This window comes from Salmo salar, chromosome 13 (genome assembly GCF_965601325.2).
Source record: "Salmo salar chromosome 13, fSalSal1, whole genome shotgun sequence".
Taxonomy (NCBI): domain Eukaryota; kingdom Metazoa; phylum Chordata; class Actinopteri; order Salmoniformes; family Salmonidae; genus Salmo; species Salmo salar.
The window spans coordinates 32,110,933-32,138,922 of NC_138303.1; the positions used below are offsets into that span (position 1 = coordinate 32,110,933).

The window sequence follows — 27,990 nt, forward strand, 5'->3', positions numbered from 1 at the left end:
GGAGAAAAACAAGCTTATATTTTGGGGTGTCATGGCGTGTGACAGTTGAACTATGAGGCTCATGAAGCATTTTAGTTATATTCTTGAAAAATCTCAAATATGAAATATATTTGTATTTGTTTAACACTTTTTTGGTTACTACATGATTCAATATGTGTTATTTCATCGTTTTGATATCTTCCCTATTATTCTAAAATAGAAAATAGTAAAAATAAAGAAAAACCCTGGAATGAGTAGGTGTCAACTTTTGACTGGTACTGTGTGTGTGTGTGTGTGTGTGTGTGTGTGTGTGTGTGTGTGTGTGTGTGTGTGTGTGTGTGAGTTTGAACATTTGTCCATTAGGGCTATGGATTAAAAAATGGAGCAATAAAAGCCCTACTTTTATTCCATAGGCTGGGATCTGCGCTGTGCAAGAGCCATTTTTCACTGGTTTCAAAAACAATGATTGATAGGCAGCTTAAACTTCTTGAATTGAACCATTATTGGGTTCAAATATACGTTTAGATTTGTGAACAGCCATCCACAACAACCACAATCTGTAAGTCACAAATAGCTAAATGAGAGAGCAGCAGTGTGATTCACATCAATTCACTATGTAGATATCAATAATAAGTGATATCCGTATCGCCGTAGACTAAACCACTGCTCTCATCCTTACCTCCAAGCGTTTATTCAAATTTGATAATCTTTGGATGTCGACAGCAGTCCTACCATTGGAAAACATCGCTTGGACTGTAGCCTACAAAAGCCTATTCCTGCTTTTTTCCCGCGATCCATCAAACCCATTTGGTGTGTCATCATAGTGGTCTCTGACTTCTGGTCAGACTCACTCAGGTGGAACGAATTTAAACTTGCGCCTTTTTTCAATGCTGATTTGAATGTCATTGAGAAAACAACAGACGTTTAAAAAAAAAATGTTTTGCTAACCTCCTTTCTGAATTTAAAAGTATTCATCTAGTTTTTCAAAAGTATCTGTAATCTGATTACAATATTTTTGCTGGTATCATAACGGATTACAGTTAACATTTTTTTTTGTAATCCCTTACATGTAACAGATTACATGTAATCCAATACTCCCCAACCCTGCTTGTCATGTAACCACAAACAAGTTGCCATTGTAAGATGGGATGTACAATATTGTGTAGAGTTTTTATGATAGCACATAAACTGGCAACTGAGTTTTATTGGTAAAATCTGGAAAACTGTTCAAATGAGGACAATTACACTTTCTCTCACTACTGCTGAGAAGAGGGTTGACCGAGGTAACCATTTTTTATGTTTAATTAGGGAGTTATAATGCTTGGGAGAGGGAGAAGCCAAGTAGTTCAGTATTTGCAAAGGCATGCTTTTCTTTCTCCAAACTGATACTTAGCTACTTACTTAATTGCATGGGCGCACACGCATACACACAGACACACGCCTGAGTGCACACCCTGTCTACTTCCCACCCCTTTTCCCGTCCTACTTGCCTTCTATCCACTTTCAGTGCATTTCTGTTGACACACAAGGATCCGACCCATGCACACACACACACAGACAGACAAACTATCACACATATTCACAGAAAGGAAAACATTTTCTCTCACGCAGATGGCTGCTTGCGCACTCTTCTCTCCCTCTCTTTCTATAAGCAGGTGTTGAAATGCAACACTAACTATTAGAGGCCGAGAGGGGGAGAGGGAGGAGAGAGAACGGGAGAGAGTGCACTTCCCCAACTGTAGCAGAGAGAGAGAGGGGACGAGAGGGATTGTCAACGAGGAGAGGGAGAGCAGAAGCCTAAAGAGGGATCTGCATGGTAAGTAACCAGACCAGTGAGCACTTTTCTTCGTTTAAAGTTCCTGTTTTTTGTTGGAGGGAGAAGAAAATAAAGATACAACGGAGGAGTCGGGACCGGGTCCCCTAGTTCCCCTTTCTGGACGAGTGGAGTAAAAATCGGAGGAAGACCCAAAGGGAAAGAAGCTGGGAGGGACACAAGGCAGTCATGGATAGCACATAGAGCCTCAGCCAGACGCTAGGATGGCCTGGATTCACACACTGTCGCTGGCAACCATCCAGTTCAGAAGCTACTGATACCCATGAGGTAGTACAGCCCATCTATCCATACATATTTGTGTATATCGCTCTGTGTGCAATGCAATGTTGAATTCAGTGAAGTGTACACTAACCAAGTGTGTAGCGTTGTTAGTTATTGTGACCTTCAGGTAAGGGGGGGGGGGGGGTGGATTTTGATGTTGCATATGAAAGTTAAGCTGTCCTGTTTGTTGGGGGGTGAGTCAAAACAGTGCCATGGTGCTGCTTTCAGACTGCGTTGCTGCATGTCAGATGCACAGATTTAGAGGTAGATGAAAACAAATAAACAAAAACACCCTCAATTTGACATTATATTAATATAATGTCAACTTGAGGGTGTTTTTGTTTTATTGTTATTTTCATGGCAATTGTCCTGGGAGTGTGTTCCTCCAATGTGCAGTCTGTTTCAATTACACATGGTGTGCCGTTGGAGTGAGACAGTTTGTGAGAGTTCAAGGGTACATTTTGAGTATCATAGGGGGTGCATTCTATACTATTTCACTGTTATGGAAATTAAACTTTATTTTAAAGTACATTTAACATCTCTACACATAATACAGTAAACTAGGCTCAATAAATAATAACAATCCCTGACGTGCACTGTAATCCAGAGAGACTGTAGTGTAGGTCTGCAGTATACGGATACATAATACATGTAAAATACACACGCATCTGTCAATGCATGGAGATACTTTAGAAACACCACACGTACAGACTATATTCCATTGGAAGCATTGTTTGCATCAATAATAGTTCCCTATCCTTGGGCATAGCATGGGAAATGAGGCTTTGCAAGGCTTTGAGGCTGGAGTGTAATGGTTACAGTAGGAGCTGTGATTAGTTGCAGGGCAGGTAAGTGCATGTTTGGAATATGTCGGGGGAGAGGATTGTTAAAAAAAAAAAACTGCACGGCGCCGCAGAGCGCACACACTCCTTTCAAGTCTTAGTCTACACCAGATCAGTTGGAGGCCCTCTCCATAAACCTTCAGGATCTTTCAAGTGACTGCACTGTAAACTGAGGAGCAACCATGTGTGTGTTTTTCACAGCAGTGTTTGTGCAGGGAGAGTGTTTTTCTCTCCCACGCTCTGCCTTCAGGTATGTTTGTTTGCCCATTTAACTCAGTGTCTCATAGGAACTGCAATCTAGCTAAGCTGTTTACACACCATCATGAGGAACAAACAAATGACTCAATACTGACATTCAACAGTTCAGCGATATAACTGTTTAGTGCCTGCCAGATTATGGTGTGCCTCCCAAATGGCACCCTATTCCCTATGTAGTGCACTACTTTTGACCAGAGCCTCTGATCAAAGCAAGTGTGCTACATAAGGAATAGGGTGCCATTTGGGATGTAAGCATGCTCTTATCTGCTCTGTTTCCCGAACTAAGTTTGATTTAGGCCATGTCCTCAAAGACTTCTAGTTTAGATACAGATTGATGTAGCACTAACGTATTATATTATTAATGGCTGTAGCGAGAGAGGGTGAACCAAGGTGGTGCGCGTAGAGAATACCCACAAGTCATTTAGTCTGTCTCGCTTATGACTAAGTGCATTGTCATTGGGAAAGGGCTGTGTTTGTGTGTGTGTGTGTGCGTATGTCTGAGTGGATGTGTAAGGGTATATATCTGAACCTGTGCTACTGATTTGCCTACAGACCAATAGTATTTCTCTGCTTGTGGAGACTGCTGCCTGTACAACAGCTGCTACACTCCAGGCCTATACGATGATCTGTACAGAAAAATTAAGAGCCAATGAGCCACGTTACATAAGAAGGTTCAACAGGTACTGAGTATACCAAACACTAGGAACATCTTCCTAATATTGAGTTGCAATCCCCCCGCCCCCAAACAGCCACAATTTGTCGAGACATGGACTCTACAAGGTGTCGAAAGCATTCCACAGGGATGCTGGCACACGTTGACTCCAATGCTTCCCACAGTTGTGTCAAGTTGGCTGGATGTCCTTTGGGTGGTGGACCATTCTTGATACACACAGGAAACTGTTGAGCGTGAAAAACCCAGCAGCGTTGCAGTTCTTGACACAAACCGGTGCACCTGGCACCTACTACCATACCCTGTTCAAAGGCACTTAAATCTTTTGTCTAGCCCATTCACCCTCTGAATGGCACACATACACAATCCATGTCTCAATTGTCTGAAGGCTTAAAAATCCTTTAACCTGTCTCCTCCCCTTCACCTACACTGATTTGATGTGGATTTAACAAGTGACATCAATAAGGGATCATAGCTTTCACCTTGATTCTCCTGGTCAGTCTATGCCATGAAAAGAGCAGGTGTTCTTAATGTTTTGTATACTCAGTGTAGATCACAATATTGGGTTTGTCCAAGTTGAATCTAACTTTCTTCAGGAAATTAAACAAATCTCTTGATAACATAGAGCCCGATTCGGACATAGGAAATCGCGCCTTTCTTACACACACCTTTCCTACGCACTTCTCAGTAGTTGGTATTAAGACTTACCTTGTGCAGCTGAGCAACGGGCTTTGCAGGCGTGGTTCCCTTGTGTGCCGCTAAATAAATGTAATTCATCCGCTGAAAACTCTCCCACTTACTGGCCAACAGATTTTCTTGTGGACTTTTCACTCAATAGGGTTTTCAGTACATTTATCTTAAGCCATCTCTTTCAAAACGGTGGTAACTTTTAGTTAGAATTTTGTCCAGACTCACTAGAATATATCTAGAGAACGGGTTCATAAAGAAAGGAAAGGGGGATAGTGAGTTGTACAACTGAATGCCTTTAACTGAAATGTAGAATATTATGGATCAATGAAAGAAAGCCATCTAAAATATATGCATAACCGTCTCAGTTTCAGCACCAATTGGTAGATTTAAAAATACTCTGATCTTGTAGATTATTTAGTGTTAGGAAAGTATTTATGAATCATAAACTGGTGAGCAGAGCCTTTACGCACAAAAGAAAGAAAATGGTGGTTTGATTAATTCTGAAAATTGCCACACTCAGTTCTTCAACCAATGGTAATGTAGGAAGAATAGTGTACAATAGTAGGTTATACCGTCGTCTATTGTCTGCACTAACCATGGAACTGTGATGACACAGCCAAGTATTGCACCATGCGTTGGGTTCAAACTGTTAGGGCTTGGTCTGTGCTCCACTCCATAACGTTTTAGTTAGCCTTTTTGGTATATTATCGACTGTTACTAATGATCCTCAGCAACAACCATATGGCCTTGACATAATTTACAGAGGAACCAAAGGTAAACAAAACAGTGTAATTAAATTGAATGATAATGTAGGCTATACCAACTGAAGGGAACTAACAGTAAATTGGCAGTTGAATCTGTGTGGGTATTAGGCCTACTGACAGTCTACTGATAGTGGCTAATATTTAACATGATAGAAATAGGAAACAGAAAGTTGGGGTAGCCTATAGTTAACACATTCGAGACTGCCCATCCCTGCAAGTTAAAGGCTGTACAATTTAAATGATGCATAATGGCACAGCATTTCATAAACTTTTGTGTGGGAAAGTTGATATGTTGATATGCTTCAGGTTCTGCCATATGACTGGTTTCACATTTGTCACCAGCGATTATAAGGTAAAATATATCTAAAACAAGTGTCATTGATATTTACAATTCCCTTATCCAAATGGATTACTCATTTACCTAGCTCTTATCAATAGCTCTTACCAAGATGTAAATTATAGTGCATGGAGAATGGTGTTATTTATATTGAGGAGAAAAATTAAGTAGATGCTATTTCCACTTGGAGCCGGTAGGCTCGCTAGACCTTATTCATGGTTTCCTCGCGCATAAAGGTGGTGGAATTATGAGAGAATTAAGTCAAGGTCAGAATACAGTGTATCTGTAGACACACCTCCGCCACACCTTCATTTATTAGATCTCTACCCCAAATGAATAGCAGGTGAATAGCATGCTATTCTCATGCTTTAAGTTCAAGGTCAGAATTCGCATAGAGAGAAAAGTGGATAAAAAAGGGAAATGCGCTTAACTTTACGTGCGCTTTTACGTGCGCTTAACTCGGGTCGGAATCGCCCCCTCAGTGTTTTGCTCCTAAGCATGCAATTTTAGCACTACAATTTATCGTTGCGGGAAGGAAAGTATTGACATGGTAATTTCACCATATAGGCAAATATGCTAAAATATACCATAACAAATAATCTGTAAAGTTGAGAGTGACTAAAGTGCTCTTTGAATCAGACCATAAATGTCAGCCCTCAGTCTGGATAGTCACAGCCATATAGTAATGTTTGTTGTCTGGGAGAGGTGAAGGAGACAGCCATAACTTGACTGACTCAGACTCCACAGACAACAACACAGCTGTGGTGGAAACCTTTCACAGTATCAGAGTGTCTATTTATGTGAATGCAATGGCAGAAGTACAGTAGCACATGATCCTTGCGTTTTCAACCAAATATTCCATTGATGTTCAACGTAGGTATGTTGACTGATAGAATATTGGTTCAACATATTTTTGCCTTTATCACTGATCATTGAGTCAGTGGTCAATTGTTCCTTCAAAATTACCTGTGTCTTACTATGAACTTAGTATATCCACATTGGTTAGTTATCATGTTATGACTATGTTAATCTAAGGTTTTCTTGCTGTCAGTTAATAGTTAATATCACCTCCTTGAGTGATAGTGTAACGAGTGCGCTGAGAGTCGGGAAGCAAGTTCAGGGAGTGAGTGATTTAATCAATAAATGAAACATAATACAAAACAAGAAACGCGAACACACGTGACAGTACCCCCTCCCCGACGCAAGGCTCCAGCCACAGTAAGCCGACCAAAATGATGGTCCCAGGGATCAGGAGCTGACCGGTCACCTCTGCTAAGGCGCGGGAGCACGGTGACCTAGAGTGCCGGAGAGAGAGCATACGTGACAGTACCTCTTCGTTGCGCGGCTCCAGCAGCAGGACGCCAACCACAGGGACGATCCCAGGGAGCGGACTGGTCGCCTCCGCTAAGGCACAGAAACCTGACGAACCGGCTGAGACGTGAGAGCCTGATGAGCCGGCTGAGACCTCCCCGGTTGCCTCGGTTGAGGCATGGGAGCCCATCGAACCCGCTGAGGCAGGGGAGCCCGTCGAACCCGCCGAGGCATGGGAATCCGACAAACCAGCTGAGGCCTCCCAGGTAGCTCCGGTTCTGACACCCGGACCTGACATCACCACCAAAACAAAAATAACAAAAAAACAGTTCCTGACGCTTCCCTTAGGTGAGGTGTCATAATGTGAGAGTCAGGAAGCAAGTTCAGGGAGTGAGTGATTTAATCAATAAACGAAACATAATACAAAACACGAACAACGCACAGACATGAAACCGAAACAATGACGACTCGGGAAGAAACCAAAGGGAGTGAAATATAAAGGGCAGGTAATCAAGGAGGTGATGGAGTCCAGGTGAGTGTCATTATGCGCTGATGCGCATAACGATTGTGACAGGTATGCGCCATAACAGCCTGGTGACCTAGAGGCAGGAGAGTTTGCACACGTGACAGATATATATATATTTTAATTCGAGAGTGATGTGCCTTCAGATTTAAAACTCTATTTACTGCAGTACACCCCTCCACCTCTTCGCCCTCCCCTCCAGCCCGTTCCTTCACCTTACCTCCATACTCCCCTGTCCTCCCTCCCTCCATCTCTCTGAGTCTGGAGCATCTGCCCCATCACCTGTCACTCAGATTGTGTGCGTTGTGTGCACTTGTGCCTGAGTGTACACATATGCATTGGTGTGGGTGGCTGGAGGTGTATCTGACTGTGCATCTACATGCACTGCCACTGCAGGGAAGCCAGACAGGACGCTGTACCACATCCTTCCCATCCATCCATCCAACTGCTGCATGCAATCCTAGCTGTATGGCTAGCCCTTAGACACACGGTCTGGCTTTGAATTAGGAGAACTGAACATGAGAGGGGTAGGGTGGTGAGACCTACACAACTTTGTGTATTATGTTAAATGCTTTGCCCTCACTATTTGCTTTGACCTGGTTTCCAAAATGACATTTGTTTGATGAACTCTGAGAAGACAACCCACCCATAAAATAAATGGAGCAGGCGAACCATTTTCTTATCCTTTGGCTCAGTGGCAGCTCTTTTTTCTGTTGCATGTGGAAAGTCCAGTCCCTTTGCTTGTCTCCTGTTGCAGATTACTGAGAAATGTTAGAGGAATGACGAGAGCCTAGCTATTCAGGGAATGTGAAAAGTGCCTGCATTTGTCAAAGGTTCTTGTTTGGGGGCTGGTCGGTAATGAATTTGGAAGTTAACTTGCTGGCCCTCATCTGTCAGAGCATAAAGCAATCAGTAGTCGAATGTCTCTGTCATGTACATATAATACAAAAAATATAATTGAAGTTTTGACACATTTTCTGTAGTGAAATCCTGTTGATGCATACATTGATCAAACTTGGAAGGGCGGGAAGGATACATCTAAACATTCATAACATAAAACAACCAAACAGTGTGTTCCTTTTCCCTCGATGATATCTCATATTTTGAAAGTATTTGAAAAGATTAGATTCACAAATGAGCGTGAGCAGTGGGGCCCTGGGGCTGTGTGTGAAATGCCCTTCCTAACAGTGTTGCTTGCACACCTGTCTAGAGCTGAAGCCTGTAGGCTGTTCCAAGCACTGAGTTGGCTATGGCCCCAGCCCACAGCATCTAACATGGTATGGGGCAGGTTTCACACATGCACAAGAATACATTTCTGTCCCACAATAAAATTCAACAGGTTTTTTTTTATCAAAGAGAGATGTACAGTGTTCTTCATGAGTTAATCCCTTCACTTTTCCCTGTTAGGATTCTGTTAAAAAATTAACCCCAGATATGGCTGCAAGGTACAGCATCTAATTTATATGCCAACTTGGGAGAGGACTATAGAGTACTTTGTCCTCGCTCCAATTCACCTCCTAACCCTAATGATGCTGTGCTTTTTCCTTCTGTTTTTTAAATTCATTTGTAGCTTCGCCCCACAGGCAAAAGCAAATATTCCTGCAAGACCTACTACATGGTCAACTTCGAGGTGGGTTCTCTACCTAACCTGATCATGTTTCAAAACAAGCAGCCCTCAGTTGACTTGTCCATACCTGTCCAGAAGATAAAGGAGAGGGTAGGACAAAAAAATGCTGGCTTGGTTCCAAACTGGAGCAGAGAAAGAAGGAGAAAACAGACACAGGGAATGAGAGAACAGGAAGTAGATGAATACAAGCGATGCATCAGCATAATGTTCAAAGTATGTACCGTGGCCCATGATCAGATCATCAAACGATCTTTGATTGACAGTTTGGGTGCAGAGAACACATTCAAAGCTGTTTGAGTGGATCTGACAAAAGGTTGTTGAAAAGTACAAATATCTCAGGCCTTCCGTTTGCTTTGTGATGACTGGTCTGTAGTTCATCAGTAGCCTACTTTTTATATCTGAATTGAGTGAAGAAACAAGTGTACTTCCTTTCATAAACTCAAATTCCTTTTGAAATCCTTCAAATACTTTGAGGGTTTGCTTTAGCCTGCCTGGAGTGCTAGGTGGGCTGGATTACACTTTTGGACTTTTTTATTGGTTCATTGCAGCAGGGAAGCTCTGTTGCAATGAACAGCTCAAGTTTTTTAAATGATTTCAAATAGTATTTGAACCCAGGTCTAAAAACTCATCCCTCTGACTAAACTGAGTATGTTGCTCTTCTTCCCTCACCCAGTCTGTCTCTTTGGTGGGGGGAGGGGAGGTGGTATTGTGGAGGGGGCAGGGTGTACTGGTGCCCGAGAGGGGGAAGGCAAAGCTGCACATGTCTTGTCATTTACATGCGATATTCTCCACATTTTTGTGGGCTTTTAAATAATATATTGTTGTTTGTGCTGTCTGTTAGCTGGAATCCCGACTCTCGAGCAAAACAAGTCCGAGTTTGTCGAGGGTCATATATTTAAAAGGACACCTTTCTAATGTTTTGTCTCTTTCAATCAAAGACAGCTGAAATCACTCTCTCGCTAGGCTCAGGTGTGTCTGTCCCCCAAGGTGCTCCTTGTATGTCCATTGTTTGTGTCAGGGTAAGCCAGGTTGTCAGTATGTCTTAATAGGGAAGGAGTAGCTGCCCCAGGCTCTGAACAGGATTAGGACCCACACCAAGTATCAACATTAATGGGGATTTCTTTCTGCTCCATGGCCTCAGAGCCTAACCTGTGGGTCTGGAGCAGACAAATGAAAATCTGAATGCCCCTTTTTAAAAACATCTATCCAGCCTTTCATGTCTATAACTAGACACTTTAGTCTTTTGATTTTGAGGAAATGGTTGCAGTAGGTGGTTCCGAGTGTTTGAAGTTGCAATCGCTTTTCAGGTGAGGTTCCAATGTAAATACATTTCATGTAATTTTCATCTCAGTATCTTCTTGCACCCAGGTGATATTTCCAATCACAAATTAATCTCCTCACATTCTCAGTGCTAGTGGAGGAAAAGTTTGAGAATCTCCTCCAGAGTGCTATACCCTCAGTTTGTCCTACTGTCCGATACCACTTTGCGCATAGAAGTATAATTACTATAACTTAACTTGAATGGGAATGTGCTATGCTGCCTCACCAGCATAGTGCAGAGTCTAATGGTGTGACATAATATATATATACAGTATGTCTATGGCATAGTGGCAGAGTCCCCCAGTCTACTACAGGGAAATTAGTGTCCTGATGTGACAGGGCTTCACTGCCTTCTCACACACATACAGGATGGGGTCACACCACACCGCCAGGCCACTCCACTCCGCCTGCTCAAACACACACATCCCATAACAGACCCCTTAACTCTGGATGAGAGACATGAGGGAGAAGACGCACATCTTCAGGACAGGTCTCTGTCTGTCCCCTGACTTATGGTTTCCCTTTGAAACTGGAAAGAGATAAAGAGAGATTTATGCAAATTGTTCGAGATTGAGGAGGACGGACTGTTGAAAGGCTGTTGATCAATCCCAACAGTGACACCAGTCATTATACCCTATTATTATTATTATTATTATTATTATTACCACTTGAAAATTGTGACCGTCACAATGTGTTTTGTTTATCTGCAGTGAATCCCATGATTCCCATGCCAGAGTGAGTGATGTATGACTATGACTAGGAATGAAAGTAACTTTCAATAAATTCCCTGGTTTTCCTTAAATCCCGGTTGGAGGTAGCCCGGAATCAGGAGGGAATAAGCAGGAAATCTGGAATCCTCCAACCAGGATTTCTGGAAAACCAGGGAATTTATTGAAAGTTCCCGGAATTTTGCAACCTTAACCATGACATTATTACCAAACAGTTCAAACTATGCTAACATGCTAACTTAAAGTGGCTGATGATACAGGCATGGAGACTTTTTATAATGATGCATCAAAATTGATTTTATGGTATCCATGTTATGAGTCTGATAAGGGATTATGCCACACATAAAAAAATGACGAACATTGTTCTTTAATCAAAACTGTTATAAAAGAGATTCCAGTGTACTAGCTACTCATTAACGATGTAGACATTCTTTCTTATTGTGGCCTACTAAAATTACAGTGGAAACGCCTACGCCAAAGTCCATAACACTCCCAAATAACACTATACAACCAAAGGCAAATGTTAAGCCTTTTGAATGGAATACATAACTTACTCTAATGCATTTATGGAGATGCCCTTGTTGGTAGTTCTGAGTAGATTAGGTGTCTAGATGGAATGGGCAGACATTGCAGGGTTGCAAGGTGTTACATGTTTTTCTGTATGATAGTAGGGACACAGTGGTATGGACTGGATATGGACAGGTTATAGACCATAGTATCCAGTCCAAGTCACTCTTTCTCTGTCTTATTGTACCTTTATCAGTGGCGGTCGGTGCCATTTAAGATGAGGGAATACGATTATTTTTGTTCATGAGCATGGCCTTATTTCTATTACAGCAAATTAGATGACAGTCATATTCCATTCACCCAATTCAATGTAACATCAATAGGTTTATACTACATGATACTCAAATTTTCCCTATACCCATCATGAGGTTGCTACAACCTAGCCTATGAATGAAAGTTTGTAACGTGCACACACGTCGAGAGAAAAATCATTAGGCCCTAATCTATGGATTTCACATGACTGGGCAGGGGCACAGGTATGGGTTGACCTGGGAGGGCATAGGCCCACCCACTGGGGGAGCCAGGCCAAGCCAATCAGAATGAGTTTTTCCCCACAAAGGGGCTTTATTACAGACAGAAATACTGGGCTGGTGTGGGCTCGCGAGTGGCGAAGTGGTCTAAGGCACTGCATCTCAGTGCTAGAGGCATCACTGCAGACCCTGGTTCGATTCCAGGCTGTATCACAACCAGACGTGATTGGGAGTCCCAAAGGGCAGCGCACAATTGACCCAACGTCGTCTGGGTTTAGCTGTCATTGTAAATAAGAATTTGTTCTTAACTGACTTGCCTAGCTAAATAAATGGAAAAAAAGGCCGGTTGGACATACTGCCAAATTCTCTAAAACAATGTTGGAGGCGGCTTATGATAGAGAAATTAATATTAAATTATCTGTCAACAGCTCTGGTGGACATTCCTGCAATCAGCATGCCAATTGCACGCTCCCTCAAAACTTGAGACATCTGTGGCATTGTGCTGTGTGACAAAACTACACATTTTAGTGGCCTTTTATTGTCCCCAGTACAAGGTGCACTTGTGTAATGATCCATGCTGTTTAATCAGTTTATTGATATGCCACACCTGTCAGGTGGATGGATTATCTTGGCAAAGGAGAAATGCTCACTAACAGGGATATAAACAAATTTGTGCACAAAAATTGAGAGATATTAGCTTTTTGCATATGGAACATTTCTGGGATCTTTTATTTCAGCTCATGGGACATGTTGCGTTTATATTCTTGTTCAGAAAATATGCTTTTTCCACTTGGAACTGACAGGTACACGTAACCTTATTAATTGTTTCCTCACGCGTTCAGTTGGTAGAATTATTTGTCAATTAAGTCAAGGTCAGAATACTGCATATGTAGACACACACATTTCTTTGATCTCCTCCCCAAATGCGTACCGTACCTTGCTGGCACTGGCATTTCCCCATGCTTAAGTTCAAGGCCAGAATACGCATAGAGAGAAAAGTGCTTTAGTTAGATGCATGTAACTCCAGTCTGAATTCCCCCCAATTTGTTTATAGTAAGTAACACTAGCATAACGTGCCGACCTAATTTTCATGGCTCAGTGGGGGAATCATTTGTGGGTCACTCTCTCTTTTTCTCTCCCTCAATCTCTCAGAATCGCTCTCCCTTCTCTCGGTCGCTCTGAATCTCTAGACTGCTGATCATGTCATAACATTCAGGTTAAAGATTAAACACTGTGAGCGATAGATGGGTCTATATTGTCAGGTGAAAGGTGACGAGGGCTGAATATGTAGTCTCACTTGGTGTGGGCGCACGTTGAAGGGTTATGGCTGAATGTGTGTGGGTCTGGCTCAGCATGCCATCTGTAGATAAAGGAGGGTGTGTGTGTGTGTGTGTGTGTAGGGGGGTTAGGTAGAGGATAAGTACAGGGGGCTGAGAGCTGTGTGTGGTGCAGTCTTTAATTAGAGCAGGAAGACACGGCTCAGCAGCCGCACAGAGCCAGACCTAGAGGAGAGGGGATGGGGGGTTTCATGCGTCCATGTTCAACCGCCATTTTGCTCCAATGAACAGACATCTTCCTTAGCGAGTATACAGTACATCTTTCACACTGCCCACAACAGATTGTTACACAATCAGAGAGAGAGAGAGAGAGAGAGAACTGAAAGTTTTTCAGGAAACATACTATTTGATAACAGTATACATTACAAAACCATGACAATTATTTGTGAAGGGGACCTGATTGGTTTGTTTTGGCATACATAAACTATAAACTAACTAGCGGATGAGTCATTTGGTACTTGGGCTACAGCAGGTTTGCTTTATGTACAACAGTAACACCTTCCATATAAGGATATAACTGTCTCCACCAGTGGTTAATAGTTGTCTCACTCAGTTTTTCAATTTAACATATCATGTCTCGTATAGAGGGAAGCCTGAATGAGAGACCAAATGATGAAGTGTTCCTTTAATAGTGATAAGTGAATACAATATAGCCTAGACTGAGTGCACACATCATTCGATATTAAACGAATTATGGCACTTAGCCAAGTATGGAAATAGTCATGTAAACACCTTACTCTGCTTGTCAAAATCGAAGTAAGCATACGTCGATAAAAACACCTGGTTTTCTTTTTTCTTTCAAATTATTCGACATGTAAACAGCTTAATCAGTGGTCCGGCTGTGAATTCGATTTGCACATGTGCCAGCATCTGTAGCGCAAGCCTCCCTTTTATGCGCGAGTGAAGAGAGTTTAACATGCAAGCTTTATATGTCCGAACACAGAATCAAATACCCGTCGCAAAAATAACATGGTCACTGTGGTAAAACATTTATTTTCATTGCCGATTTTCTGCATTTATTTAAGTCCCATCAGGTAGCCTGATTTCAAATATGTCCATGTAAACAAGATTATTAGGGAAATGGTTATTCTTGCAAAGCATGTAAACATTTTAAACACACTATTATATTAATCTGACTATCCATAATAATCATATTATTGTGTGCATATAACCATGCTCAGTGGGTGCTGTTTTACCAGATATGGCAAGAGGATACTATGTTAGCATATTGAAGTTTATTGCAAAAACTTTTCTCCTTTCTTCTGCATTTCCCATGTGTTCTCTCAGTCATGCTTCCCGGGTATGGATTCTCCCCTCTCCCTGACTTCCAGCCTCACCTCCATGCCTTCCGTTGCCGAGGAGAGTGCCCCAGCATGTGGTTCCCGGTCTCAGACGAGTCCCAGGCTTTGAGCGAGGCCCGGGATGACAGGCCTCTCCTGCGGCAGTGCCAGCACAACCACATCGCCGTGTGTCAGCAGGAGCTGCAACCGCCTGTGACCCCCAGCGACAACGGCCATGGATCACCTACTGCAGACGCTCAGCACTCCACACCGTTGCCTCTGAATCATCGCAAACACACAAGGACTGAAGCAGAAAATGGCGGCTGGAGGAGTAACCCTGATCAAGACACTGATACGGACCTGAGTTCAGACTCTCAGATGTTAGGGGATGACGTTGAGCTTTTTATCCGGGAAGATAGGACTGACCCTCCAGGGCAAGAGAAGTGTGAGAGACCCATGGTGGTGTCGACGGTGTTTCGTCCCCTCCACACAGCCCTCAGCCTGCCCCTGTTCCTCCCTCTGTCCTCCCTGTACAGGGACACAGACTACTGTAACTCTCAGCCACCTGGCTCTCCATCCTCACATGAGCCTCCGGAGCTGCAGACCCCAGACACTTGTCGACCCCAGAGGAGGACGTCACAGGGCTCACTCAAGGAAAAGTCAATCCGTAAGTACAATATCTATCCATTCCACTTTGTCAACTCTGTTAGTCCTCATCAGGAGAATGTTTCTTTCCCCCTTCATTTTGTCATCTGTAGGACATCAAAATCACACTTCAAATCTTATTTCTGAAATATTTTGTACAAGGCCATATCCAATATGACTGGCTGTAGTTTGCAGAGAAGTCTTCACCTCAGTCTTTTTTGTGTTGTGTCCTAGGGCGTAAGATGCGAGTGTACTCACCAGACAGCCTGAGCGACGATTCTCTGGCCAGCCCCATTCTGGATGGCGACTACCTCTTCCCAGGACCCTTCGATTCCTTCCTGGAGGAGGACATCGGGGGAGACCCTGTAGATGCCACGAGTCCCTCATCAACAGAGGGGACACGCAACCCTCAAAAGACTCCACCTTTTTCCGCAGAGCCGCTGCAGTTGTCAGAGCAGTCATCTGTCTTGAACTGTGGGGCTGTAGAGAATTCCTCGGCCACCGGAGGAAGCTCTTTAGCCCGCTCCAGTATGGCGGAACACGAGCGGCGGCGCTTCTCAGCCTCGGAGCTGATCTCACGGCTACAGCTTTCCCAGAGAAAGAACTCATTCACACTAAAGCTTGGCAAGTCGCTGTCAGCTCGCGTGGCCTCCCGCGACAGGCAGAACCCCAGCAACCTCAGCTCTGACTGTGAGTGTCCTGCTTCAGGGTTGAGCACCACTGCAGTATCATGTGTTAGACATGAGGTTTTTGACAGCAAATGCTATAACCAATTTTGCAAAGCTGTTTTCTATGTAAGAGGATGTTTAAACTTGAGACAACGTTCTGTAGTGGTTGTGTGTCCTTCCACCTCCATCTACTTTCTTCCTCTCTAGATAAGTCCACTTCCAGGCATCGTGGCTCAGGTGGTGCCAGTGACAGTGTCCCCCATAGTCCTGTAGGACCTGCACCGCAACTGCCATCTGCTGACAATAACACGCAACAACATCGACGTAGCACCGGATTCACAATCAAAAAGTGTGTTTTAACAGCTAAAATGGATGTATTATATCAAAGTTAAACTCACAAATTTTAACTACAAATCTTAGCTGGAAGTGGGTTGTAAAGTTGTCCACTGTGAATAACACTGTTATAACGACTATAAATACTACTTTCCCACAGTTTGAGGAAGAAATCCATTGAGGAGGATTGGTGCACTCCTCCCACAGTCAGCAGATCCAATCGTCTGTCACGCTTTCTCCCCAGTTGTGAGTCTTACTTTCCACTTGTGTCAAAAATTTGGTTCATTCCACCTGCCTTCTCCACCTCCATTATCAATGGTATTTATATGGCATAGCAATGGTATCCTCACTCGTTCAACCACATGCTACATAACAACATAATATCTGAAAGTATTTTTTTACGTTCTACAATATTGATTTTAATTCTCAATCACCCCTAAGTACTCTTCTTACTCAATATTCTCATCTCTCTCTCTCTTTCTCTCTCCTCAGCAATTCTGTACCAGGAGTACAGTGATGTTGCAATCAACCGAGAAATCCTGAGGCAGCAGGGGGAGGAGCCAGGTGCTGAGGAGGAGCGGCTAAGGGAGGAAGGGGCTGGGGAGACTCCATCTCCATCTAATCTGTCTCCATCCAGCTCCTTTTGCTCGTCACGAGGCTCCACCTTCTCGCTGTGGCAAGACATCCCTGATGTCCGGACCAGCGGTCAGCTGGACAACTTCAGCAACGTGGAGCGCAAACTACAGGAGGTGAGAACATGAGGATGACATCAAGCCAGATTGGGATTTGGGAAGCACTCATAGAGATGGATAGAAGGTGTGCCCGATGTCCTATCTTTTGTGGAAAGTGCAGCCTCTATCCATATCTATGGCAGCACTACAGGATTTTAGCATATCCAGTTGTTTCATCTATGGGATGGATTACCCATTTTGTTAACATATTTTGATATAACATTTGTGGTCATAACATTAAATTCATAGATTTATTTTAACTCTGTTTCCCCATAATGTCTCATGATAACGTAATGATTTTAATATTTAGATAAGTATTTAATTTTTCATATTTAGATAAATAAAGTATCATGTTTTTAATTGTGAGTGAGAGGTGTACCTATTGCTTCCTAAAGGCCCATAATGTCTCCTCATCACAGGCCAAGTTTGAGCTGGTGACGTCAGAGGCGTCGTACATTCGGAGCCTGACCATCGCAGTGGACCATTTTATGCTGTCCCAGGAGCTGGGGGAGTGTCTGGGGGCCCAGGACAGACAGTGGCTCTTCTCCAAGCTCCCCGAGGTCAAGGACGTCAGTGAGAGGTACAGTATAGTAAAATGAATGTATGTCATGAGATTCTGTTTTTTCTGTCTTGGTTTTTCTTATTCTTCTGTTTCTCTTCAAATCAAATTTGATTTGTCACAAACAGGTGTAGACTAACAGTGAAATGCTTACTCATGGGCCCTTCCCAACAATGCAGAGAGGAAAAAAAGAGAAATAATAGAAAAATCACAACACAAGGAATAAATACACAATGAGTAACGATAATATATACAGGGTACCAGTACCAAGTAGATGTGCAGGGGTACGAGGTAATTGAGGTAGATATGTACATATAGGAAGAGATAAAGTGACTAGGTAACAGGCAGTGGTGTAAAGTACTTAAGTAAAAATACTTTAAAGTACTACTTAAAGAAGATAATATACTTTTTACTCCATACATATTCCCTGACATCCAAAAGTACTTGATACATTTTGAATGCTTAGCAGGACAGAAAAATTGTCCAATTCATGCAATTATCAAACGAAAATGCCTGGTCATCCCTACTGCCTCTGATCTGGCAGACTCACTAAACACAAATGCTTTGTTTGTAAATGATGTGTGAGTGTTGGAGTGTGTCCCTGGCGATCCATACATTTAAATAAAAAACATTAAAATCACGCCGTCTTGTTTGATTTAATATTAGGAATGATGTATACTTTTACTATTGATACTTAAGTATATTTTAGCAATTACATTTACTTTTGATACTTAAGTAGATTTAAAACCAAATAATTTGAGTTTTACTCAAGTAGTGTTTTACTGGGTGACTTTCACTTTTACTTGAGTCCTTTTTTATTAAGGTATCTTTACTTTTACTCAGGTATGACAATTGGGTACTTTTTCTACCACTGGAAACAGGATGGATAACAAACAGTAGCAGCAAGGAACTCACAGCCAAGGTAAAAATACACGATTCCAACATGGATTGTCTACTCAGGGAAAACAGGGTGATAAAGGAGTTGCTACTAGACATACAAAGTCGTAGCATGCGTGAAAATATTTTTTTTCCCTCAATAATCCAGAGGGCGCGATCAGAGAATTCATGCAATCCACCTTGAAACTTCCTATAGAGACTGTAAACAAGGTGGCTTTCCACCGAGTACAAAGACTTGGAGCTATGACTGACAAGACCAAGGGTCCCCGACCGATCATCGCAAAATTTGAACACTACCAACAAAAGGAGCTGATCAAAAGCAGGGGAAGGGAGCTTAAAGGGACCAAATTCGGTCTCAATGACCAATTTCCAAGGGAGATAAACGAACGTCGTAAGAGACTGTATCCGGTACAAAGGCAACAATGGGAGAAGGGTAAAAGTGAATGAATTCTAAATATCAGACATTTGAAAACTCTAGTTTTGACCGTCATAATACCTCTGATGGCAGTAACTTTAAAAGCACTCATTATGGTCAATTTAGACTGAGAATAGTATCTAGTTATGGTAAGGGGTGAAATAAGTATAGCCAGTTATAATTATAACAGTTTAGCAGATTGTAAAAAAAGATCAGTCTTTACATGGCTAAGAGAAAAGGAATATAACATATACTGTTTACAGGAAACTCACTACATCCTTAGATGAAGTTGCGTGGAAAAAGGAATGGGATGGTGGAATAATTTTCTGTCATGGACAAAGGAACTCAAAAGGTGTGGTGATATTAATTAACAAAAATTTTGATCTGAATGTGCAAATAGTCAGGAGTGATTCGCAAGGAAGGTGGATCCTTTTGAATATGCAAGTGGACAAAAAAGAGATTTGTCTCATTAATCTATATGGTCCAAATCAGGATGATCCATACTTCTTCAAAAACATTTATACCAATTTATTGAACTTACAGGCAACAAATAATCAAATCATTATGGTAGGAGACTATAACACAGTGTTAAGTACCTCATTGGACCGTAAAGGTAATCACTCTACAAACTATCATCACCGTGCTCTGAAGGAAATCACAAATATTATGGACACATTAGAAATAGTGGATATTTGGATACTAAAAACTAGTGAGATATACATGGAGGAGACTTAATCAAGCTAGTCTACTTTCTTTCTCTCTTGCATCGAAGGTTAAAAAAGTTTTAATAGGAGACAGAATGCGATCGGATCATCATCTAATTGGCATTCACAAAACTTTTATAGTTTTTCCACGTCGACGGGTATATTGGAAATGTAATCAAAGTTTACTGGAGGACATCTTAGTTAAAAATAAGACAAAATAATTTATAACAGAATTTTTCCAGTATAATATAGGTTCAGCAAATCCCTTTATTGTTTGGGATACCTTTAAATGTACCTTCAGAGGTAATTCAATATTCATCAATAATAAAAAAGCAGTTTCTGGCTAAAGAGACAAGACTAACAAGGGAAATCCATGAACTAATAGTACAGGTAGTTAGCAATAAAAACGATACTACAGAGATACAAAATAAGTTAGAGGAAAAACAAAACGAACTTGGGGAACTTATTCAAGAATGATCTAATGTAATCTATTACAAAAATATAGCAAACTAGATGGAATATGGAGAAAAATGCACAAAATTCTTCCTGAATCTCCAATACAGGAACGCTAACAAAAAGAATTTGCAGAAACTCGTTACTCAAGACGGAGTCATCTATGATTCTCTGAATGATATTTTAAAAGAGGCAGCTAACTATTTTAGGCAGATGTTCTCTTTTCCGTATCATCCTCTCCCACTGAATGAAGATTACGGTAAGGAATTCTTTCCAAATAATATAAAAAATGGAAAATTAACAAATTTACAAAAAGATCAATGCGAAGGCCAAATTACAGAGGAAGAACTTTTTGTAGCTATTAAATCCTTTCATTCTGGAAAAACCCCAGGGCTTGATGGCATACCAGTAGAGGTATATCAAGCCTTTTTTGATATTCTAAAAGCGCCATTGTTAGATTTGTTTTAACTACTCCTATAGAAATGGTAGTCTGTCAGGTACTCAGCAGGAAGGTCTTATTTCGCTATTATTAAAACAAGACCCAGATGGCAAATATAAAGACCCAGTCTATTTAAAAAAAACTGGAGGCCCCTTACACTTCAATATTGTGATGCAAAAATACTAGTGAAATGCATAGCACTCAGAATTAAAAGGGTTTTACCAGGTATTGTTCATCCTGATCAGACAGGGTTTTTACATGGACGGTACATTGGAGATAATATACGACAACTACTAGAAATAATAGAACATCATGAAACATCTAAGAAGCCAGACCTGGTATTTATAGCGGATTTTGAAACGGCATTTGATAAAGTAAGACTGGATTTTATTTATAAATGCCTGGATTTTTTCAATTTCGGTAATTATCTTTATAAAATGGGTAAAAAATAATGTATAGTAGCCCCAGGTGTAAAATAGTAAATAACGGCTACTCTCAGAGAGTTTTGAATTGTCAAGAGGAGTTAAACAAGGCTGTCCTCTGTTACCATATCTATTCGTTATGGCAATCAAAATACTAGCTATTAAAATCAGATCCAATAACAACATTAGAGGATTAGAAATCCAAGGCTTAAAAACAAAGGTGTCCATGTATATCGATGACTCAAGTTTTATATTAAGTCCGCCAGCTAGATCCCTGCAATGTCTCATTGAAGATCTAGCTAACTTTTCTGTACTTACTGGACTAAAACCTAATTATGATAAGTGTACAATAGTATGTATTGGATCTTTAAAAAATACAACTTTTACATTACCCTGCAGTTTACCTATAAAATGGGCTGATGGTGAAGTAGACATACTTGGTATTCATACCACAAAATATATAAATAAGCTCTCCACAATGAATTTCAATAGAAAACTTGTAAAAATAGACAAGATCCTGCAACCAGGAGTTGTCTATTTATGGAAAAATTGCCCTGATTAACTCCTTAGTCATATCTCAGTTTACTCACTTACTTATGGCGCTGCCTACTCCTGATTATTCGTTTTTCAAATCATATGAGCAAAAAATATTTCGCTTTATCTGGGACGCCAAACCAGACAAAATAAAATGTGCCTATCTATATAATGAATATGAATTGGGTGGGTTGAGATTATTAAATATAAAAGCACTAAACCTCTCTCTAAAAGCTTCACTTATTCAAAAGTTTTACTTGAACCCTAAATGGTTCTCAAGGAGATAACTAAGAAAAGCTCATCCATTGTTTAAAAATTACCTTTTTTCCTTTGTGCAGATTGCCATGTCTCATTTTCGTTGAATTGAAAATGATACTTTGAAAAAAGTATCTCACTTTTTATCATGTTTTATTTTGTTTGAAAAAGAATGTTTAAATGACACTGAGGGGCAGTGTTTTTACAACTAATGCCGGTTTGCATGAGGCTGATGCCGTGCAGGTGTTTGTACACACTCTCATTCAAATAAACGCATACAAGAATACACACATACATGTAATAGTGCCAGACATGCACACAAACATATACAGTTGGCATTGCTGTTATGATTTTAGTTATCCTTGATGTCCTTTGTTTTAAATGTATTATATATATATATATATATATATATATATATATATTTATTTATTTTTTGCATCGTTTGCTGTTTTCTTCTGTCTTTTCTTTTTTTCTCTTTAATTGTATATATTTTTTTCTTCTTCTTCTTGTGGGGGGGGTGACTGTGGGAGGGGTCTCGAATGGTTGCGGGACAGGTATTGGGGAACTGTGGGGGGATCTTGGAGGGTTCGGGTTCACGTTTTTTGGCCTGGTGGGAGATCTGTCAATGCGCCCCTTGAGCAGGGCATTGAACCTGGATGCTTCTGTGTGTTGCTCTGAATGGGAGTCTGTTGGATGATTGGTCTGATGTAGTTGTTGAGCGGCTTCACTGCAAGTATATTCTATGTTTTGGATATTCGATAATATATATTTTTTATTTTTTAAGTAGCAGCAGCATATGTGATGAGTCAAAATAGTTAGTGCCAAAAGGGTCAATGCAGATAGTCCAGGTAGCTATTGGTTAACTATTTAACTTACTATTTAGCGGTCTTATGGCTTGGGGATAGAAGCTGTTCAGGGTCCTGTTGGTTCAAGACTTACTGCATCGGTATTGCTTGCCGTGCAGTAGTAGAGAGAACAATCTATGACTTGGGTGGCTGAAGTCTTTGACCATTTTTAGGGGCCTTCCTCTGACACTGCCTGGTATAGAGGTCATGGATGGCAGGTAGCTTAGCCCCGCTGCTTTCAATATCCCTCTCTGTTTCGATCCCACGCTAGATTTTCTCTGAATCTTTCACTTTCTTTTTTACTCCCTCTCTTAATTTCTCTCTCTTCCTTTTACCTCTCTCTCTAGGTTCCTGCAGGACCTGGAGCACAGGCTGGAGGAGGACATCTTGCGTTTTGACGTGTCTGACATCGTCCTGGCCCACTGTCCCGCCCTGCGCAGGGTCTACCTCCCCTACGTGACCAACCAGGCCTACCAGGAACAGACCTACCAGCGCATGTTGTGAGCAGTCTTACTTTGTGTGTAATCTATTTTGCTTTGTTGCACATTTGAGACCGTAAGTATAATGCAAATTATGTTGCTCAGTGCCTAGTACACACGTCCGAATTGTCACTTTATACATATGGATATTGACGGTGTGCAGGTTTCTGTTCCAGCCCAGCACTAACACACCTGGTTCAACTAATCATCAAGACCAAGTGCTGGGTTGGAACGAAACCCTGTAGCTCTTCAGAAACAGGGTTCATGACCACAGATATATGTGAACCAATTCAGGAAACTAGGCGTATGTTGCAAGTCATGACTTCACAGGAGAGCCGTTTGAACTCCAAAAAAATGTTGTTAGCTAGCTAATGACAGCCTAATGTTAGCTAGCTAACATTGAACCTGGTTGGTTATTGCCCAGCACTGTGGTATTGTTGGCACCGTTCATTGTTGTTTAACTAGCTAACGTTAGCTGGCTGGCTTGTTAGCTAATGTTACGTGACGTTGTTTGAATTTACACTTTGTTTATATAGCTAGGTTCATTGTTTACCTAGATAGCTATATGTCTTAAGCTAAAGTGCTAGCTAGCTAACATTAGTTGGCTGGCTCCTTAGCTGACGTTATTATTCATATTCCAGAGCCATTTGCTTTTATAGTTAGAGCCTAATGTTAGCTAGCTAACATTGAACCTGGTTGGTTAGCTCCCAGCACTGTCGGCACTGTTTATTGTTGTTTAACTAGCTAATATTAGCTGGATGGCTCGTTAGTGTAACAGTGTAGGTTCCGTCCCTCTCTTCGCCCCAACCTGGGCTCGAACCAGGGACCCTTGCACACATCAACAACTGACACCCCACGAAGCATCGTTACCCATCGCACCACAAAAGCCGCGGCCCTTGCAACGCAAGGGGAAACCCTACTTCAAGTCTCAGAGCAAGTGACGTCACTGATTGAAATGCTATTAGCGCGCACCACCGCTAACTAACTAGCCATTTCACATCGGTTACATTAGCTAGCCTTACGTGACGTGTGTACAACACCCATTGAATATGGCCAGTGTCAGTAAACATCTGCAAAGAAGTATAATGAAATTGTTGGTTAGGCTGGTTAGGCTGTTTTCATGTTATCAATCATTCGCTCCGACAGCGAAACGAGATGGGTGGGGCTAAAGCTTAAGAGGGTGTGAACGATGCTGAATGGGTGTAGACGAAGAGCTCTTCACTAGATGCCAAAACATTCAAAGGCCATTTTCTCAAAAGTGAGTTTACAAGTTGATCAACTTTAAAAGCAGAATTACTTTCCATTTGTTCTTCAATGCAGTGTATGATATACCATTTTGTAGCTCTGAGTCTCTACTTTTATCCAATGTAAAAATTTTTAAAAAAAAACACAATTTTAAATTTTGCTACATAAGACCGAGTCCAAGTGGTGAGTCACATATATACACATATAGCTCCAATTCATACCAGTGAAGGTTTTTTCTGACCATATTGCTAGATTTTAAGTGATTTATTTTTTCTCTGTAGACAGGAGAATGCTCGCTTCCCAGGTATCCTGGCTCGTTTGGAAGAAGACCCCATCTGCCAGCGTCTTCCCCTCGCCTCCTTCCTCATACTCCCCTTCCAGAGGATCACACGGCTCAAGATGCTGGTGGAGGTACGATAGAGCACCCTTGTTCACCATAGAATTAAATTATTCATGACTGGCTGTAGGGACAAAACAATTACTCTACCTTACATCAAGTTACTGACCAGTGAATAGGCAAATATACAGCAGCAGGCTTTGCAGTGTCCTGAGGTGAAAGTTGAGATCCAAAATGTTCTACCTTCCTTCTGTCTTATAGAATATCCTAAAGAGGACAACACCAGGCTCTAGGGATGAGGACACAGCCACCAAGGCCTTCAATGAGCTGAAAAAGGTAGCATAAAATATCAAATATACCAAAAGTTGAAGTTTGGTAAATTTTTGGTTGTTATACAAAATAAATAATAGAGAAATGATTAAACTTTTTACTAATAGACTATATTTCCTAAAACATTGAAATAACCGTTCTTATCACAACAGATTATAAAGGAATGTAACTCCAGTGTGCAATCAATGAAGAGGATGGAAGAGCTCATTCACCTCAATAAGAAGATCCACTTTGAGGGCAAGGTAGATGAAAACATCTCTCATTAGGAACAACCTCATTCATTCTCAGTACACCTACTGTATATTCATGTACAGTATATTCCCCTTTCCCCTATCCACTGCTGGGAATCAATGGTTTTGGACAACAACAAATCCTATTTCTTATTATTGCCATAGTATGGATTAACCATATAATGTTTGCCCATTGTAGTTTGCAAGTAAAGAAACCACATGCCTCTAACCCCAGTAATAATTAAATAACTGTTCATTCATGCTCATTAATCACATACATCTCCCCTTTTAGATATTCCCTCTGATCTCCCAGTCTCGCTGGCTGGTCAAGCATGGAGAACTGCTGGAAGTGGACACACAGACCATGAGTATTTCTGGGTCAAAGTTCAAGTTGCCCACAAGGCCTGTGTACCTGCATCTGTTCAATGACTGTCTTCTGCTGTCCAGGAGGAAGGAGTGAGTACTAAAGATGTACAATGTAGAGGGAGAATAGAAAGAAAACAGTGTTTTATATGTATGGCGTTATGCCATGCTACAGTATGCTGAGTTATGCTATGCTCTGCCACACTATGCAACACTATGTATGGTGTTACTGTATGTCATAAATGTTGGTTGATTGAGTAATGCATGCCATACATTGACAAATTTCTGTCTCTGGTCTGTCTGCAGCACGTGGAAGTTCATGGTGTTTGTTCACGCTAAGATCGGGCAGCTGAAGGTGAAGGACCTCAGTCAGAAGCTTCAGGGCATCTCAGGTTTCATCTTCCACCTGCAGCTGTGTGAGGGCCGGCAACTCAAACACCAGATCCTACTCAAGGCCCACACTGAGTGAGCTACTATACATACCACTATCATGATATGTAATGGTTGTGATAAAGTAGGAACTGACAGCATCTATGTGGGTTTTGTTTCTTCCCAGGAGTGGGAAACAAAGATGGATCACAGCCATGTTCCCCTCTGATCCATTGGAAGATATTGAGCAGGCCACTGAGAATGATGGTAAGTAGCTGCTTTATCAATAGTCTGCATAATCACATCTTGCAGTGCTGAATAAGTATTTCAATGACTTATAAACCAACTTCAGTCATGTCACTGAGCTTCTATTGTTTCATTTACTGTAACTTGGAAAATATTGCATTACGTGTTAAAATATTTTTAAAATAGATTTTAACGGAAGTACAGCCTTTTCAGTAATATATAAACCTTTGGTTGTTTCTCCTCTCAGATCTTTCCCAAGTTCAATGCATCAAGAGTTACCAGGCCCAAGAGCATGATGAGCTTACATTGGAGAAGGCTGATATTCTTCAAGCCAAGACCATTACAAGTGACGGTGAGAAACTCCCTTTGACAAGCTCACATTAAACTCTATCATCATAAGTATAAACTTTAAACAGCAACTTCAGTAAAATAAAATAACACTTTACATTTTCTCCTTTAACCTAAAAGTAGTTACCCTAAAAGTAGTCTTAAACATGTAGACCACCCCAAGTGATAATGTCACTGGGTGTGTTTTTGTTTGCTGAGGTTATTGTGTATCCACAGGCTGGGTGGAGGGCATTCGGCTGTCAGACGGGGAGCGGGGCTGGTTCCCCAAAACTAATGTGGAGGAGATCACAAGTCGCAGTGCGCGTCTCCGCAACCTCAGAGAAAACATCCGCATTAAGTTTGTCACACAGAAACTGGAAGAGGAGCTCTTTTAAGTGTCCTTTCCATCCTGCAGCTTTTCATTTACACTTGGAATGTCCAATCAAACAGGGCAGCAACTCTCAACCCGTATACATTAAATCCAGCTTTTATGCAACACGAGTTATACAATAGCTGAGCAATTTTAGATGATCTGGATGTGGGAGTTTTATTTAGTCTGCAGGTGCTCATAAGGACATTATTTTTGGCATAGCTCGAGCATGAACAATATTCTTAAGAAATATGGTTATCCAGCTGCATAGCAGTAATTTTCTTTCACTCATGCTTGCTATGACTGCATATACAGTACAACTACTGTAACACAACTACTGGAATACTGTATCAGAAACCAAGTATTTTTCTTTGCCCCCAAGAACTGTAATAGGAATAAACATAATTTCAGACATCACTTTCAACAAAACATTAAGAACTACAGTGTTTGTACATCTTCCCTGTCTTTTGACTTTCACTGTTAGTTACAGCCTATTGACAATAAGAGTTGTTTATGCGTAGACAGAAATTAAGATAGTAGCACATTATATTATTGATCAACCACTACTACCATCTACATGCAGATGTTCACCATTCCAGTGACACATTAAATATTTTTTAAATATAGTTTAAAAAAAAGTTGTTAGTACTAATGTTTGCTGTTGTGTATTTGTTTATGCTCCTATAGCTGGTTATTCTCTATGGAGATAATGATATACATTTACATAGTGTAGATGTACTTGTTTAAATGAATAATGGCTAATTTACTATTATGACTGTAATTTATGAGGGCCAGGGTCTGCCAAAAATATGCCATACCATTTTAACTAATCTTAGAACTTATAGTAGAGAAATATAAATAACAAAAGACTAATAATACATGAGCTGCTTGAGATTTCTGGTTGTGAACACAATACTTTAAATGTTTTACCCCTGAAATAAATGCACATACTTTTCAGTGTTTTATATGACCACTGCTGAAATTGTTTCATATAAT

General features: G+C 41.2%; 1 protein-coding gene across 2 annotated transcripts; it reads left to right on the top strand.

Annotated features, from left to right (window-relative positions):
- Positions 1-319: 319 nt before the first annotated feature.
- Positions 320-27,964, top strand: arhgef19 (Rho guanine nucleotide exchange factor 19). 2 transcript variants are annotated; one of them, XM_082959991.1, is made up of 16 exons: positions 320-1,795; positions 14,806-15,465; positions 15,678-16,133; positions 16,319-16,460; positions 16,605-16,690; positions 16,937-17,193; positions 17,595-17,755; positions 23,046-23,198; positions 24,704-24,833; positions 25,021-25,095; positions 25,242-25,331; positions 25,612-25,775; positions 25,989-26,147; positions 26,239-26,318; positions 26,545-26,649; positions 26,862-27,964. In XM_082959991.1, exons 2-16 carry the CDS (start codon positions 14,808-14,810, stop codon positions 27,017-27,019), a joined length of 2,874 nt encoding a protein of 957 aa, XP_082816117.1. In that variant the 5' UTR covers positions 320-1,795; positions 14,806-14,807; the 3' UTR covers positions 27,020-27,964. The 2 variants fall into 2 exon arrangements, with proteins under 2 accessions (XP_082816117.1, XP_013990851.3); XM_014135376.3 differs by having other exon boundaries at positions 322-2,080.
- Positions 27,965-27,990: the final 26 nt, after the last annotated feature.

Excerpts from the sequence above, each read along its gene's own strand:
- arhgef19 (XM_082959991.1), top strand. The coding sequence starts at position 14,808 with ATGCTTCCCGGGTATGGATTCTCCCCTCTCCCTGACTTCCAGCCTCAC. Across the intron at positions 16,134-16,318 it reads CAGCAACCTCAGCTCTGACT|ATAAGTCCACTTCCAGGCAT; the intron begins GTGAGTGTCCTG and ends CTTCCTCTCTAG. Across the intron at positions 23,199-24,703 it reads CAGACCTACCAGCGCATGTT|ACAGGAGAATGCTCGCTTCC; the intron begins GTGAGCAGTCTT and ends TTTTCTCTGTAG.